The following is a 16,004-nucleotide window of genomic DNA, read 5'->3' on the forward strand; positions in this document are numbered from 1 at the left end:
TCGCTAGCTTTGTGATGTTATGTGCTAGTAAGCTCGATACTGGAGCTTGACTGGTCAACCCCATTCGTGTTGCCCATGTGCCGATCGGAGTCATTTTTTTTTTTAGTAGCCAACGCTGCCGTGCCTGTCCTCAGACACATCCTGTCCCCGACCGCCTTGGTACACTTCCTACACCAGACCATCTCACGACTATGCTTGCAAGCATCTTCAAGGGAGAAAAATTGGTTAGCCACATCACTTCTCGGTAGTTCATGATAGTCCGCCGCAACATACCCGAGATAATCACCGTCAATCTTTCCAATGGCAAACATCTCCCCCACCCCCGTGCGCAAACCCATGATCTTGATGCGCACGTGCGTCCCAGGCTCGATTACTATATCGGAGTGGTTGGTAAACTGAGGAGGTGTGGCGTTTGCGTCATATTGAATATCAGGCGGTATCGACTATCAAACCAACACTCATGTCAGTAACCCATCAAGGTGACCACAAAGGGGCTGCGCGGGTTATGCCTACGTGAGTAGAGACAAAGATGCTCAAAGGGCCGGCGTTGGAGAAGAAACCATGCTGATTAACACTAGTACAGATGGCATCGACAACTTCGCCCTTGAACGGCCTCCACACGACCGCGCGGTAGCCCACTGTGAACTCGGCCATGCCGCTGCCGGGGAGAATGCGCCCCTCAGACAGATCGAAGGTATCCATGATTGCGATGATGTAGTAGTCGCCGGTGCATGTTCCCTCAACATCCTTGACCAGCTTCGTCGTTACCAGCTCGGTCATGTTTTTGCCAAAGTAGGATGGGTGCAGCAGGACACGCCGCTCGAGATTGTGAAGAAAGAACATGTTTGGGCGCGAGTGACGGTTGTCGCGTTAGGGTAGAATAGGTGGAATATAGAAGCTTGAGAAATCTCGAAGGTAGCTATTTGAAGCCAGTCGACTCTTTTCGTATTGGTCTGCAAGTATCAGGTTGGCGCAAATCTTGTTCGCTCGAAGGACTGGTGGGTGTCTGCTGTCCCAAGGACAATGCCCGAAGCGAAGGCTCCACCGCCGCGCCTTTGGGCGCCTCTTTGTTGGTAATTTAGCAAAGACAACTCTTCGATCAAGACGAATGAAGAATTAATGATTATGTTGCTGCAGTTTTGATGTGCCGGGTGGCAGATTCAGGTGCTGAGATCGAAGGTCGACGGGGAAGTGAATGCGACTGCGATCGCAACGCAGTTGCAAGGCTGACGTTGTACGCGGTTGGGACAGCACTTATGGGGACGGGAGTACCGCGCTGACGGAAAATTGTTTGGGGGGACTCTTGCGGCTTGAATTAAGCTATTGGTCCGTGCGTCGGAGCTGCAGGAACCGCTTTTTCGCTTCGAGAGCTCCCGTATGCCTTGGCGCACCAGGCCTGACGTTTTGATGAAGATAAGTTCTGTAGTTGGTGCATTTTGGGAATAGGAAACATACGTCTGATTGATAGAATTAAATACATGATAATCTAATATCTCTTGGGTATGTGCATGGCCGGTTGTAGAAGCTGGAGTGAGAGCCATAGGCAGGCGGGATGTCACATGCCACAGCGACTGTGCTCTAGGCACCTCCAATTCTCCTCAAAGCAGTGGCTTTCGGGTGTGTCCCAAACCTCCAACGGATCTCCCAGACGTGCATCTTGACCAAAACATTCGAGTCCGTCTGATGTGGCATTTACCCGCCCAACCCATCTCGCTGTAGCTGCCAGCGTCGCTGCCCCATGAGGAAGCAGCCCTGGCTCGCATTTTAGTGCCCCGCTTGGCGCCGTCCGAGGCACAGGTCAACTGTCAGCTCCATGGAGGTACCCAACAACTTTGAACGCGCTGCGAATTGGCCAACGTCGTCAGATCATCATTGCACAGCTGCCACGCCTCATCGCCGTCTGAAATACTAAGCCTCTTCTATGTCCCACGTCCGGACGCCGTGGCCTTCTCTGCCCTGATTTGTCCTGGACCTTGCCGCACCTGATCTTATTCTCTACCAACCATTTTAGTTAACTGGCCCACCGACTGGCCAATTGCGCGACTTTTCCAGTCAGGATTCTTCGGCATCAAATATCATAGCAATTCTCATCAACCCCTTTTCACGTTCAGGCTTCACCACCTAACCAACCTACATCTGACACTTCTAGCCCGCCATGTCTCTTGACCTCGAAAAGCAGCTCACCTTTGTAAGCATATTCCCTTGGCCAGAAAACACCACACAGTTCGTTTCGGTAGTCGCTAGAATGGGAGGCTAATTGTTTTGCCGGTTGTAGTATGGTGCATATCACCATAATCAAGTGAATATTGTCATTCACATGGTATGCGTACCGTTGATCTTATTTTCAGCATTCGCATTGGTAAGCGTAGTTCATCATGATGTCAAGTTATGATTTCTGACATGTTGTCGCAGGCATCAAACTATGGCCCTTTTTTCACACTGCCATCATGGCTCTCACTACCCTATCTCACCCCAAACCTGGGCACATTCGCAGCCATGACATGGGGAGCTTTATATCTCCTTCTTGAACCTGTCGCTGGAGGCGCCCTGGCCTTGATCTGCCTCGCCTCCGCGGCAGGCACAAATTACCTCCGCATCCAATACCCGGAGAGTGCCAACCAGACCGCCCTTGCCATCCATATCGTATGCTGGATCGCGCAGTTTGTCGGCCACGGCAAGTTCGAGGGTAGAGCCCCGGCCCTGCTGGACAACCTCTTCCAGGCCATCTTCCTCGCTCCCCTGTTCGTCTGGCTCGAGCTTCTTTTCATGATCGGATACCGCCCCGAGCTCAAGAAGCGTGTCGACAAGGCTGTCGCGGTTGAGATTGCCAAGTTCCGCGCGCGGAAGGCTGAACAGGCCGAGAAGGCAAAGAAGGCTCAATAAACGGCTTGCCGGCTCTCTCGAGCCACGCCGCCAGGCACTTTACAGTGTCTTCGGTTGCGATGGGAGGAGGCAAATCAAATTACATGCGCTGGCCACAACAGCCACGGCCTTATTACCGAAAACAGAGTCGCGGTCTGTGGGGAAGAGGCTGAATCAGGAGCTTGCTAGCCCTACGAGTCGATTGGAAGCCAAAATACAGGAGAGGAGCGATACTAACAAAGGAACTTATAGTATCGCGACAACGGACGAGTTGTTTTTCATTGTTTTTGCGAGATTGGATCGATCATCAACCAAGGCGCCATGGAGTGCAAAGATGGACATGCATTTGGGAATTTGTATATTTTATTGCTTGGGATTTCTTCCTCTCCGGCTGGCTTTCACAGGCCTGGAGGACTAGAAAAATCCATTGTCTTTTTGAGTACGCATCGGTGGTGTGAAACAAGCACACAAGGAACAATAGGAGCATCGTGGGGTTAGGGTTAAAATGTGCAATATCAAACGTAGCGGGCAAACACCAGGCACAGACTGTCTCTTTCAAGGTTGGGCACAACATTCTCAACTTGCACTTCAGCACCAAATCAGCCACCCAACACACAAGCATCTTGGGCTTACCTCATACCAGCTCGTTGTGCACGACCACTCGTGACCGGTCCCTTAAAAGCAGCAAAAGTGACACATCATCCATATCCTTACAAGGCTACCCACCTGCCCCATAATAATTTCTTTATCGTTATCAGCAGCCACCAGCAGCTCTTGCCTTGCGACAACACACAACACCTCACACCGCGACAGCGCAATCCCACAAAGACATCGACATATTTTTTCCTCTCTGTCGCAAACAAAGAACTCAAATCCCCGCAAATTCTAACACGCGGGAAGAATCCGCTCTTCTTTCTCAAGTAATAACAAACCCCAAGATCAAAGCCAAAACGAAAACTACCCCTCCTTGTTCTCCCCGCCAGCCATGGCGTCTGCCGCCTCCTTCTCTATATCCTACCTTGTGAACTACCTAAAGTGTAAGTAGTTCCATTTCTTTCTTTCCCCGTCCCTCCACCCTCTCAGCCCCAACCAAGATCAATCGCAAGACACTTCACCCAAAAAACATACTATCCCAAAACACACACCCACACACACAATATATACATTTCCCCCGCGTCACCCACCATGGGACTCTTCCACTGGGATACCGACATCAACTTCACCCCCGGCTCCCACCACTACAAGTGGAACTCTGCCACCGGCCGCTTCGAAAAAGCTACTAACTGGTGGAACCCCTTCGCCTCCTACTCAGCCTCCTTCCCCGACCCCGTCGTCCAACATGTCCAGGACATCTTCGCGCCCGGCTCTCAGTTTAGAGAAGACCTGGGCTGGTTCGGCAACTGGATCTCCAGCGTGGTGAACAAAAGCCTCTGGCCGACCCTCGAGCCGACAGTGAATAGGTTCGCCGGGTTCCTGCACCACTCCCCCGAGATGGTCTCCGCGATCGTGGTGCTGCTGGTGATTTTTGTCTCGATCCAGATCGTCAGGTTGATGCACAGGGTGGTGAGGTTTTGGACGAGGTTGCTGGTCAGGCTGGCTTTTTGGGGGGTGGTGGGGTTGGTGGTTAGCATGGCGTGGGATAGGGGGTTGGAGCAGAGCATAAGGGACTTGGTCTTGGTGGGCACGGGGTTGTACAGATGGGGAAAGAGGGCAGGGCAGGTCTTTTGGGATGAGTATGAGAAGGCTCAGAGGGAGGTTCAGGATGATTGGAAGGGTTGGTGAGGAGGAGGTTTTGTTGGTCGTTGCGCAACGGAGAGTGTGTGTGTGACAAAAGCAGTAGGAAGGAGACATGGTTATGATTGGACTGGGAAAAGGAATAATAGGGGTTGAAGGGCGGACATTTGGAATGACGATTTGGCTCTCGAGGACTTGGCTAAGGTAGCATGATCAGGAGTTTGGTGGCTGGTTTATTTGGGATTTATTTGGGCGGGGGATTAGAGTGGTGGATTATCTTTCGGGGAACATATCAACCTTACGAACAACATGGCACCACGACAATGGACAACGTACTTTCGCTCTTGATAGCAGCAAGCCAGCGCTGCCATGCCATGTATCACAAGAAACAATGCTAAGCTTTGTACTTATCATGCAAACGGTATATTGAAATTGTTTGCCATGACTAGCGTTTTATAAACCCCAACGCCTTCGCTATGCGTTCCTATCCATGCACCCAAAGTCCCAAATCATCAGAAAGCAAACCCGAACTCCCAGCATGACCCATACTTCTCGCCATCATGTCCAGATTGTCAACTAACCTTCTGCTTACTCCTCATCATCGTACTCCTCATCAGGAATCTCCTTGGGTTCCTGAGCCTCAGCCCACTGAATACACTCATCAATATAGCTGAGAATGCCGCCAACACTATCCTCATCTGTGCAGTCCAGTTTGTGGTAGTGAACCATGCTAAAGTTCTCGAGCAGCTGCGCAACAGCATTGTTCAATCTCTTGAACCCAGCGCCCGACATCAAAGCATCCGTCTCAGACTCAACAGGAGGTTGATAGTCAACCCCGGCTTTCCTAGCCTCAACCTCCTGTGGGTCCTCCTCGATCAACATCGTATCCGGTACGAGAAACTTCTTGAAGTCCTTCTTCCTGATTTGGTCCTTGACAAGGTCCATCTTGCTCAAGATATTCAAGTGAGGCAACCCGAGCATGTACATGGAGCTCAGGGCGCTCAGAGACCCAGCAAAGTACTTGGCGCGGTCGACGACAAAGGTTGACTCGAGGAGGTAAGCGGCGCAGAGCCTGATGTCGAGATTGCCGGGGGAGCGGAGGAAGTTGACCAAGGCGGGGAGGACGGGGTAGTGGGTATAAAGTTCGATTTGGCCGGGCATGTCGAAGATGATGAGGTACTCTTCTGTAACGGAGTTGAGGGACTCTTCGAGGAAGGAGAGGTTCTCCATGAGGAACTCGAAGCAGTAAATCAGGCCGCCGTTGGGCCCGAGCTTGAGCTCGTCCATGACATCTTCGACGGAGATGAGGTCGCGGATGTCGAGGTCTGGGGTGTGCTCGAAGGACTCGGCAGCGGGGTCGAGATTGACGTAGAAGCAAGAGCGGCGGTTTAGTTGGAGATGTGTGATGAGGGAGGCGCAAAAGGTAGACTGGGAAAGGCGTGTTAGAGTTACATTCTGCGAAAGAGGCGCTTGGTGATAGCTTTTGCTGGCGAGAGTATCAAGGAAGCCATACCTTGCCCGCGCCCGCGGGGCCCATCACCATCACTCCGAATTTAGACATGCTTGCGGCGGCTGTAGCTAGTTACAATGATCGCAAGGCTAAATGAGACGGGTGAGAAATTACAGCCGTTGGATTTGGCAGAAGCCAATAAGCTTCGTGAATTGAGTTTACTGCGTAGCAGTAGCAGTGAGCAAAGGGGACCGGAATGATGCGCTGACGACACAACCCAGGCAAGACTCGATATCTTTTCTGACCCGCCCGCATTGCGTTGGAAAAAATTGCCCCGCAGTGGGGGTTCCCTAAACGTTCAGGAACACATTCCAGCCCGTGCTTCCCCACCAAAAACCTTCCATCGAACAGTTGCGCAACCAGCACCGTGGAGTCCAGAAAGTCAAGGCTGAAAGGGGTGAATTATCGACTTGAGATTCTCCTGAACTCCTAAGACTAGTCCAGCTAGTTCAACAAACGAGATATGACAGTTGCGAGCATGTGGAGAGACGCTGGTAAGACCATCGGACTCGGAGTGTTATCGGCGTTGCAACTGTGACTCTACAAACACACTTCGGAGGAAAATGGTATCTGGCTTATACTGCTTGCTTGGCACCTTGCTGGATAGCGCGTTTAGAGCAACGCCTGAGGAATTGCGCAATGCTTGATGTACCTTGAACTCGGGGCCCTTTTCCAAGACAGGCGCGGGACCGCCTGTCAAGTTCCAAGCACTGTCTGGACATCGCAGCTAATGCAGGGCCTGGCACGGGGTGATGCTGGACATTGCATAGCGAAGTAATCTGCCAGGTCAAAATACCCTCAGAGGTTACAGACGAGGGTATGCCGTATTCAAATCTCGTGCGAGACGCGCAAATGGTGAATCTCTGAGACCGGTGCGCCTTGGGGACCTGTGAGGGGCAGCTATGGCGCAATTTGACGAAAAAGACAAGCCCAATGTACACAATACCCGGTCGGCAAGTGATAAGCCTTCCCCATACAGAATAAGAGGGTGGTCACCAAGAAGCAGAGGTAGAGACGGGCACCCCTCAACGATGTGTCATAGTACCGCGGATACTTCGGACTATGGTTCTCGGAGTGCTTGATTGAGGTCATGATCGCCATCTGTAGTCATTTTCCACCTGTTTTTAGGGTCTCTGTGAGTTGCGTGTCCCGGCCGGTGAGACCGGAGTTTTTCAAGAAACCTCGATGACCCGGCCGAGCGAGGGCATTATTTTGTGTGGCGGATGGGGCGCCAGTGCCCCGATACCCCGCCCTTTCCGTGTCCCAACCTTGCGGTGAAAAATGGCCGACGCTTGGCCCTTTCGGCCATTCTTGTTCAGGGACCTCCCCAAAATTCCTCAAATACTCCCGCACCCCCGAAGGAGTCTTCTTTCTCCCACCTTCTTTCAAGCGCTCTCTTCTGTACTCCCGCTCTGGTCTTTCGCCGTACCTCAGTTGTCTTCGTTTGGTCCAGCCCATCTTTTCGTTTTCTCAAAGGTGAGTCTCGATATCACGACCGGCTTTGCGCTTCCCGCCAAGGGAAAAGAAAAAAGCCAGATCGTTGCCCCTCGTCTGTTTTCCTATCGCACAACACAAGCACCCTTCTACCTTTACGAGAAACACCGTCACTTCGCAAGGCGACCAGACAATCACTTAGGTGAACTCGCGTTCTTTTTCCACGACAATAAACCGAATCCTGCGAGCACAATCGTTTCTTTGAGCTGTTGAGACTCGTCAACTTTGGACCCCCCAACCCCGCGCCAAATCTCCCTTCTCTCCTACTCCTCCCCCAAACCAATCAATTCCGCACACCGGAAACATTTATACCCCACTTGGCCCCCCTCGAAAGCAACGTCAACTAACTCGACCTGTCTCTAGACACTCCCCCCCCTCTCTACATAATACCTCACAATGGCTGCCAACGGTACGAACGGCTCCAACGGCGCCAATGGCGAGGCCAGCGGCATCAGCGGGTGGAAGCACTACAACGAGGGTACCTTCCTCTTCACCGTGAGTAGACCCAACAAGGCCACAGCATTCCGAGCCTTCCAATGCTGACCGCCCTTTACAGTCCGAGTCCGTCGGTGAGGGTCACCCCGACAAGATCGCCGATCAGGTTTCGGACTCTATCCTCGATGCCTGCCTGGCCGAGGACCCCCTCTCCAAGGTCGCTTGCGAGACTGCCACCAAGACCGGCATGATCATGGTCTTCGGCGAGATCACCACCAAGGCCAAGCTCGACTACCAGAAGATTGTCCGCAAGACCATCAAGGACATCGGCTACGATGACTCGTCCAAGGGCTTCGACTACAAGACCTTGAACCTCCTCGTCGCCATCGAGGAGCAGTCCCCCGATATCGCTCAGGGTCTTCACTTGGATGACCGCCTCGAGAACCTCGGTGCTGGTGATCAGGGTATCATGTTCGGTTATGCCACCGACGAGACCCCCGAGCTCTTCCCCCTCACTCTCCTCTTCGCCCACCAGCTTAACGCTGCCATGTCTGCCGCCCGCCGCGATGGCTCTCTCCCCTGGCTCCGTCCCGACACCAAGACCCAGGTCACCATTGAGTACAAGCACGACAACGGTGCCGTCGTCCCTCTCCGCGTCGACACTGTCGTCGTCTCTGCTCAGCACAGCGAGGACATCACCACCGAGAAGCTCCGCAAGGAGATCCTCGAGAAGATCATCAAGAAGACCATCCCCGCCAAGTACCTTGATGACAAGACCATCTACCACGTAAGTTTTCTAATTTATGAAAAGCATCTTCTGTGCAAATCCTAACAGATTCTAGATCCAACCCTCTGGTCTCTTCATCATTGGTGGTCCCCAGGGTGATGCCGGTCTCACTGGCCGCAAGATTATCGTCGACACCTACGGTGGCTGGGGTGCCCACGGTGGTGGTGCCTTCTCCGGCAAGGACTTCTCCAAGGTCGACCGCTCCGCCGCCTACGTCGGCCGCTGGATCGCCAAGTCCCTCGTCGCTGCTGGCCTCGCCCGCCGTGCTCTTGTCCAGCTCTCCTACGCCATCGGTGTCGCCGAGCCCCTCTCCATCTATGTCGATACCTACGGCACCTCGGAGAAGAACTCTGATGAGCTCGTCGAGATCATCCGCAACAACTTCGACCTCCGCCCCGGTGTCATTGTCAAGGAGCTCGACCTTGCCAAGCCCATCTACCTCCAGACTGCCAAGAACGGCCACTTCGGCACCAACCAGAGCTTCACCTGGGAACAGCCCAAGGCTCTCAAGTTCTAAGTGGGATATAGTATCGCAGAAGATTCAACTTCTTGCTGCAGATTCAATCTCATATAAGTCTACGGACAATTCCTTTTTCTCCTCTTTCTCTTCCTATTTCTGGCATCTCTATGGATAAAGCATTACTGGCGTACGGTTCTCAACAAACCTGGGTGGGCGGATAGACATATATCCATGTGATTTTCTGCTTGTTTATTTTGGCGGTAACTGTATGGGAACGCTTATAGCGTGGTTTGGGTCATAGTGATGGTCTCGGAGTTTTGACGAACACAAAAAGGGTCGCCGCGGCAAAAGCGGTGTTGGGCGGCGGCGGTACAGGCGTCTTTCAACAAAGACATTTGCATGAGCCAAAAAGGCCAAAAGGTTTATGACATTTGCGATACCCCATCGGGCTAACGGCATTTGAGGAAAGCACATCGGCGTTTGGGGGAAAATAAAAGAACTTCAACATCTTTTCTTTTCCTTTATATTTAGACGCTGAACCGTCTTTTTGGCTTGGGCTGGGAAGTATGGGGACTAAGGCAACACTTAGAGAGATCTCGAGCCCGTGGACTTTCGCAGGACCAGGGCGAGGAAGATGTAAGGTCGCTCTCGGGGGAAACAATGAGCGTGTGAAGGTTGGGGAGGTACGTAATAGATTCAAGGGAGGGGGAGTAGTTAGTATTGTCTTCTTTGACACCCAATGAAGAGCTAGCCTTGATCAATCATGCTGCTACGGCAATGTCCGTGAATGAGAAGTCCCAAGTATTGTGCCTGCTTGTTCCACGTGTCGAGGACAATGACGTTTTCGGGGCAGATTAGATCGAGCCATGCCGACGGGCTCGAGGGACAAAGAAACGTGAGCACAAGCTCTCGCATAGAGCCGAGACATCACTTGGACCCTGTGTTGTTTGACCACCTACCCATGGTGTCTGAGACAGAAAGACGGCCGAGGTTCAACGTCTCTTGATCTCATCGTAGCGACGCCGGAGATGTTTGTCAATGCTGTAGGAGGGCACAGGCTGTTTGTCGCGGCACCATCCATCCATATCTCTGGGAGCCGAGTTGGTTGGAATTTGTTTTAGCCCCAAGTTTGCTGCATTGATCTGCGAGATGTGTTTTGGCGTCTGCTTCAGCACTGTTGGACCCAAGATATCGAATCTCATACCACGGGCCCATCAAACAAATAAAATGCGGTTCCTGAGCGGAGTGCCCATGGTAGCATCAGCAATGATTAGTGGTGCACCACACATCCACTGTGATTTGTTGTGCAGCAACCTTCAAGTTGAAATGAGGTGCACCTTTTATTCGGAAAGGATGGGTGCATCATCCACCCAGTCATCCAGTCGTGCCTCAAGCTAACCCCCGAAGCCCCCCTTTGCTGTACTCCGAACCTGCATCTAGGATGCAGCTACTATTCCACTGCTTCAAGCTGTGTGTACTCCATCCCCGAGGTACACTCCGCAGTCTGAATGCATTTCATGTTCAAGGATATATCTCAAACAAGGCTATTTCGGCCCATTCTCTTCATAAATACTCTGCCAAGAGTCGGCCAAACAAAAACGGGCTCGTCCCGAAGTCTCGTTAGACAGCCAGCGGTTCGGAGCAGCACGCGTCCTTCCTCTTCCCTCCATCACGACCAGGGCTCACGGACTCGAGTCCTCCTCGGGCGAGACCAAAGTGGAGGAAGGTGCGAAATAAGCGACGCCATCACCACCTGGAGTAATACTGGAGCCGGACAATTTGATGAGCGGAGCCGAGGTCACGGCTGCGAGTTCCTGTTCCATTTTCTTTTCCAACTTTTTTTTTGACACACCCCGATCGATCTGCGAGGAAGGAAATCAGGAACGGGGGAAGGCTGTGGGGCTCATTCAGCAGGTTGCACGCACCCCCACCTCCTGCCATCACCAGCGCTGCGAAGCTCGAAGTTCACCGTTGGACAGCTGGGGTGACGGCAGTGACTGCTTGGCCCCGGTCACTTCCTGTTGCATCCATCTTTTAGTGCCTGCCGGCAATCTCCAATCTCTCTTCTTGATTGCCCTGCACTTTTTTTCTTCTCGTTTTCTTGCTGATGGTAACGCGACTTCTCTCCATCTCACTCGTTTCGACATCTCTGGCCCAGTCGCCCTCACTGTCGTGTTCGCCGACGCTTCGCCAACTGCGCCCCGGTTCCGCCAAAGCCGCCGTTTTTGTCGACATCGCACGATCCGCTCCCACTTACACTCGCTACGCCACTATTTACACAGGAGTGGTGATCCGCCGGCTCTCCATGGCCAAACCTTGCCAGACGCCAATGCCGTCAGTCTAATCTGTCAAGTTAGAAGCTACCAGTCTGCGACGAGGGCCCGTCCCGTGCTGTGATTTACCCTTTGGCCATTGCCCACACGTTGCTCCGTCCGACGTGCTCCCGCCACATTGGAAGCTCAAGCCAGCCAGAGTCCTCGGGTATTTGCAGCCCGGAAGCCCACCGTGTCGCATCTCTGCTTCCCCCTTTTCGGACCTTTCTGGTTGCACCACCGACACAGTACTCGCCAAACGGTACACGTACGGTTACTATTTTGCCAGGGCAAGGCACGTAGCGTGTGCTACTGCTGCCCGGGCGTTGCGGCCAGGAAGTGTCAGTGTTGGGGTCAACAGGCGGTTGGTTGGGTGAGTGAGAGTGAGCGTGGTGTTGGTCGTGGGCGTCACTTCCTCCGCATCTGGTCCCCTCCCGCATAAATACACATCAGCCCCTAGCAACAACCGCCCAAACGACTGCTGAATCTCCGCTCGGGAATCGATTGTCCGCCATGGCTTCCATGGAGGCCGCAAACGCTCGCTATCACAATGGCCATCAACAGCAACAGATCGGCGGCCCGCCCCTGCCCGCTTCGCCTACTCTAACGAACCCTGATATGATACTGCCGGACGAGATTGATCAGAGCTACTCCCCCGAAAAAGATCTTGACGGCCGTGGCCACTCGCCGCTCGGCATGTGGAAGGGCACACACGCAGCTGCGATATCTGCCGACATGCAACACATATTTTCAACAACTAATTCGGGAGGGAGTACGGGGGGTCTGTCTTACGGCCTTAACGCACCAGCAACGCCGACGACACCTATTATATATGGCAACGGAACCATGTTGTCGGACATTGGGGAGGTTACGGAGGTGGAAAGCACGCCGGGGAAGCCGTCTCCAACGCGAAACAAGGGTCGAAGGGCGACATCGCTCACACGTCGAACTGGACTGGATGCCACGCTGCGATCCTCCCCTACAATAGGAGCAACATCGGCCATGCAAAAGTCGAAGCAGATTGCAGCAGTCACACGTGAGCGCAGAGCCAGCATGGAGAGTACGAGTACGATAACAACGGAGAATCAGGCCGGGTTATTCGCCGACTTTGACGATTCCGCTAGCGTGGAGGACAGCGTCTTTCAAGGGGATGATGAGGAAAGCACCGCCTCCTCTTACCACGAGGGAAGGCTGGCTGTTGATCCTGACAGGTTAGGGGTAACCAGGATGACCAGCATGGATCGACTCAGCACTTATTCGACAAGCTCCTTGAGCCGGCGGGCCGAGGAGATTCTGGCAAATGCGAAACAGCGGCTCACGGTATGTTTGGGAGGGAAAAGGTGCTTAGAGATGACCTGCTGACTAGATTCTAGACGATGGAAAGTAACTTGACTCGTGCGCGAAGCTCTTTACACAACAACGCATACGGGTCTGACGGCTCGACGCCGTCGCCACCCTTTCAAAGAGCCGCAACAGTAGCGCAACCACGAGATGCGGCCACAATCATCGCTTCAGGTGCTGCCGCGATTTCACACCAGGCTTCTTCTGGACACACGCGAATATCGAGTGACATTGCTATGCGCAACGGGCTGCCATACCGGGTCGCTGTACCGAGGTCACAAAGTGCTATGGGTGTATCAGGCGGATATAGGCAACCTCTGGTCATGTCACGCAGCGCCGATCAAATTCGTGAGGAGATCGATGATGAGCACGGCCGTCCGACATACAATATTCCGCCAGCCAAGAAACCAGGTCCACACGCTCTGACGGAAGATGAGGTTGCCCAACTCGAAGGCCCGGACAATGAAAGTCGAAGCGCCAGGATAGAGGAGTTTCTCAGTCCCACCTCTGGGTCGTTTAGCAGCAACGAAAGCCGAAGGAATTCTCTGCTGCGATCCACCTCTTCTGCTCAGATGCGAGATATAAAGGATCAAATGAAGGATCTTAAGGGGAAAATCTCAACATTACGCGAGCAAGCCCGAGCAGACAATCTCAAACGGCGGAGCTTGCAGAGCCTCAGAACGCCGAGTCCGTTCACGTATTCGCAAATGGACCAGTGGTACACGGAGCCCCCTTCCAACAGGAACTCGATCGCTCTGACGGGCAGCGTATCGGGGAGGAACCCCTGGAATGGAGAAGAGTCTGATCTTGATGGCGATGTCAAGGACAATGCTCAAGTCAGTCTCAGGGGTAGCCACCTGGATGACGTGACGGGTATTTCTCACGGCACACAAGCACAAGGCGAACTAGACCTGGACGACTACCGGGCCTTGGAGACGGACGATCCCATGCATACTGCACGCGAGGAAGTGAGTCCCGATGACGACGATGTCTCGGACATGCTCACAGAGAACGGTGACGTGGATGACGAACAACTAGAAGACGAATTCCAGGACGCCGACGAAGATATCAAGAGCGAAAGTGGAGAATCACTGTATCACGATACTGTCCAACACCAGATCTCCCACGAAGATCGCGAGGACGCATTTGATTACGAGCATTTCTTCCTGCATAGCGCTATGGGCACCATGAGCCGCCAAAAGCTGGAGAGACGAGGCAGTGTAGACAGCTACACGTCAGAAGATTCGGTGGAAACCACGAGAGGCCCCACGAGGACGGACGACTACAGCGACAGCCCTAGCAAGTCCCTGTCTCCCATGAGCAGGCGGAACAGTAGGGATTCTGTTTCGACAGTAGATACCTTCGCTACTGCCGAAGAGGCTAGGTCACGCAAGTCACCGGTCACACCAGAAATGGGCTATGGTTTGGATGGCACGTTTCCCGGCTTCTCTAGGATATCTATATCCCCAGATCGCAACAGAAGTCGATCTGCCAATTCTGTCAGGACAAAAAAATCATCATTCAGCGCCGGGAGTTCTCACCATGCCTCGGGATCTGGGGCAACCCATCCGCATATGGCTGGGGATAGCGACGCTTCCATTTCATCGATACCAGAGGAGGGTTCGGAGGGAGGCGCACATCAAACTCCACGGCAACCGATTCTCAGGAGGCCCACATCTGTTTCCGCATTCTCATCTCTCCATCGACCATCCGTAGCATCACTTGACTCTCAAGGCACCAACCGGAGCTTTCCACTAGTTCCCAGCAGCAAAACAAAACGAGCCAGCAGCAGTGGCATGCTCACACCCAGTGACTCACCCGATCACGAACTCAAAAGTCTTTCTGAGAGTTTGATGAGCGAGACGGCCAGCGTCTATGAGCAAGCGAAAGCCGGTGGCGAATCCACCATCGGTCCCAGGGCGAGGGCTGCCAGTGCAGCTAGCACCTTCACCGCTGGAGGCCTTGGCCCGCCTAGGGAAAAGGCCAAGCCGCTGCAGGAGCTGCTCAGGGAGGATAAGTTCCTCGTGGAGAGGCTTGTGGCAAACTTGGGCAAGTGTGTGCTGGGTCTGACGGAGAATGGGAGGGCGAGCATGGAGAGCAGGCAATTCAGGCGGAGGATCGAGGCTGCGAACCGGATATTGGAAGGGTTGGGGGAGCCACCCGAGTGAAGAGAATTGTGTCTCATGATGAGCACGACATTGCATTCATCATTACTAGACACGCGAGCATCTGGCATATTCTGGAAACGCTGTTTGAATGGGTGGCTCGCTCAGCTCTGTCACCATAGCCCGGCGATGCTGGTCGCTTCGGTGGCACTGTGTTGTTGTGTGAGTGTGCAAGGCATGGCTTTGCGTCGGGACGACGAACGACAAATGAAACATGAACGGACGAAACGGACGTACTTGAAAAGTTCTATATACACAAAAGCGAATGGGTTTTATTGGTGGTGGTGGGATCATTATCTTGGGGGGGGGGGAGAGGGAAGGTGTGAGGAGAGGTTGTGTTGTTGTGTTGCGATATCACTTTTTAATGCTTAATGGAAAAGCATACAGCGGATTCTTCTTTTCTTTTCTCTTCACTTCGATATAAGGATGTGGTGGGTGGTGGGTGGTGGGTGATTCTGCCCTCACCCCTGATAGCTTGTGAGACTTGGTATCTGAAGATTATTTCTTTCTTTTGTTTGTTGCTGTTGTTTGTGGTGGCGGATATTCTTGTACATGGTATTTTAAGAAGATGTTGGTTTCGATACCCCTTTTTTCTTCTTCTCTTTTTATGTTGACGTTTAGAAATATGATAGGTTAACGTAAAAAGATTACTTTTTGATATGGAGGTATAGTTTCAATAAGAGATAGGATATGGGATTGTGTTGTAACGTATGATGTAAAAGAAAAATAAATGAAAAATGGAGAAATGGAAAAAAGAATGAAGAAAACCCACCCCAAAAAAAAAACCAAAGGCATGCAAGATAAGCTCGACAGTGGCCCTGCCCAGTTCAAAAAGACCAAAAAGCAAAGATTTAATTGAGTTGTATTCTTCTTATGTACCTAGCTAGGTGGTGATGCCTCATGT

General features: G+C 52.7%; 7 protein-coding genes across 7 annotated transcripts; 5 read left to right on the forward strand and 2 right to left on the reverse strand.

Moving 5' to 3' along the window:
- Positions 1-17: 17 nt before the first annotated feature.
- RPB7 (DNA-directed RNA polymerase II subunit) lies at positions 18-1,543 on the reverse strand (the record flags this gene model as incomplete). Its single annotated transcript, XM_062942925.1, has 4 exons — positions 1,456-1,543; positions 514-1,396; positions 274-443; positions 18-189 (listed from the first exon to the last, which is right to left on the reverse strand). The coding sequence occupies exons 2-4, from the start codon at positions 841-843 to the stop codon at positions 18-20; spliced, it is 672 nt and encodes a 223-aa protein (XP_062805971.1). The 5' UTR covers positions 844-1,396; positions 1,456-1,543.
- Positions 1,544-1,586: 43 nt separating this feature from the next.
- Positions 1,587-2,883, forward strand: QC764_116730 (uncharacterized protein; the record flags this gene model as incomplete). The annotated part of the gene is made up of 3 exons (XM_062942926.1): positions 1,587-2,188; positions 2,276-2,359; positions 2,413-2,883. The coding sequence occupies exons 1-3, from the start codon at positions 2,156-2,158 to the stop codon at positions 2,881-2,883; spliced, it is 588 nt and encodes a 195-aa protein (XP_062805972.1). The 5' UTR covers positions 1,587-2,155.
- A 1,164-nt stretch (positions 2,884-4,047) lies between these two features.
- Positions 4,048-4,959, forward strand: QC764_116740 (uncharacterized protein; the record flags this gene model as incomplete). Its single annotated transcript, XM_062942927.1, has 1 exon — positions 4,048-4,959. The coding sequence occupies one exon, from the start codon at positions 4,048-4,050 to the stop codon at positions 4,642-4,644; it is 597 nt and encodes a 198-aa protein (XP_062805973.1). The 3' UTR covers positions 4,645-4,959.
- Positions 4,960-4,997: 38 nt separating this feature from the next.
- QC764_116750 (uncharacterized protein) lies at positions 4,998-6,922 on the reverse strand. The gene is made up of 2 exons (XM_062942928.1): positions 6,110-6,922; positions 4,998-6,024 (listed from the first exon to the last, which is right to left on the reverse strand). The coding sequence occupies exons 1-2, from the start codon at positions 6,155-6,157 to the stop codon at positions 5,185-5,187; spliced, it is 888 nt and encodes a 295-aa protein (XP_062805974.1). The 5' UTR covers positions 6,158-6,922; the 3' UTR covers positions 4,998-5,184.
- Positions 6,923-7,137: 215 nt separating this feature from the next.
- QC764_0019830 (uncharacterized protein) lies at positions 7,138-7,987 on the forward strand (the record flags this gene model as incomplete). Its single annotated transcript, XM_062940052.1, has 2 exons — positions 7,138-7,582; positions 7,964-7,987. The coding sequence occupies exons 1-2, from the start codon at positions 7,388-7,390 to the stop codon at positions 7,985-7,987; spliced, it is 219 nt and encodes a 72-aa protein (XP_062805975.1). The 5' UTR covers positions 7,138-7,387.
- Positions 7,988-7,996: 9 nt separating this feature from the next.
- On the forward strand, positions 7,997-10,102 carry SAM2 (methionine adenosyltransferase sam2; the record flags this gene model as incomplete). Its single annotated transcript, XM_062942929.1, has 3 exons — positions 7,997-8,095; positions 8,157-8,822; positions 8,878-10,102. The coding sequence occupies 3 exons, from the start codon at positions 7,997-7,999 to the stop codon at positions 9,337-9,339; spliced, it is 1,227 nt and encodes a 408-aa protein (XP_062805976.1). The 3' UTR covers positions 9,340-10,102.
- A 551-nt stretch (positions 10,103-10,653) lies between these two features.
- Positions 10,654-15,374, forward strand: QC764_116770 (uncharacterized protein). Its single transcript, XM_062942930.1, has 2 exons — positions 10,654-12,914; positions 12,968-15,374. The coding sequence occupies exons 1-2, from the start codon at positions 12,108-12,110 to the stop codon at positions 15,101-15,103; spliced, it is 2,943 nt and encodes a 980-aa protein (XP_062805977.1). The 5' UTR covers positions 10,654-12,107; the 3' UTR covers positions 15,104-15,374.
- The last annotated feature ends 630 nt before the right edge of the window (positions 15,375-16,004 follow it).

The sequence above is a fragment of the Podospora pseudoanserina genome, chromosome 1 (genome assembly GCF_035222485.1).
Source record: "Podospora pseudoanserina strain CBS 124.78 chromosome 1, whole genome shotgun sequence".
In the NCBI taxonomy this organism is placed as follows: Eukaryota; Fungi; Ascomycota; class Sordariomycetes; order Sordariales; family Podosporaceae; genus Podospora; species Podospora pseudoanserina.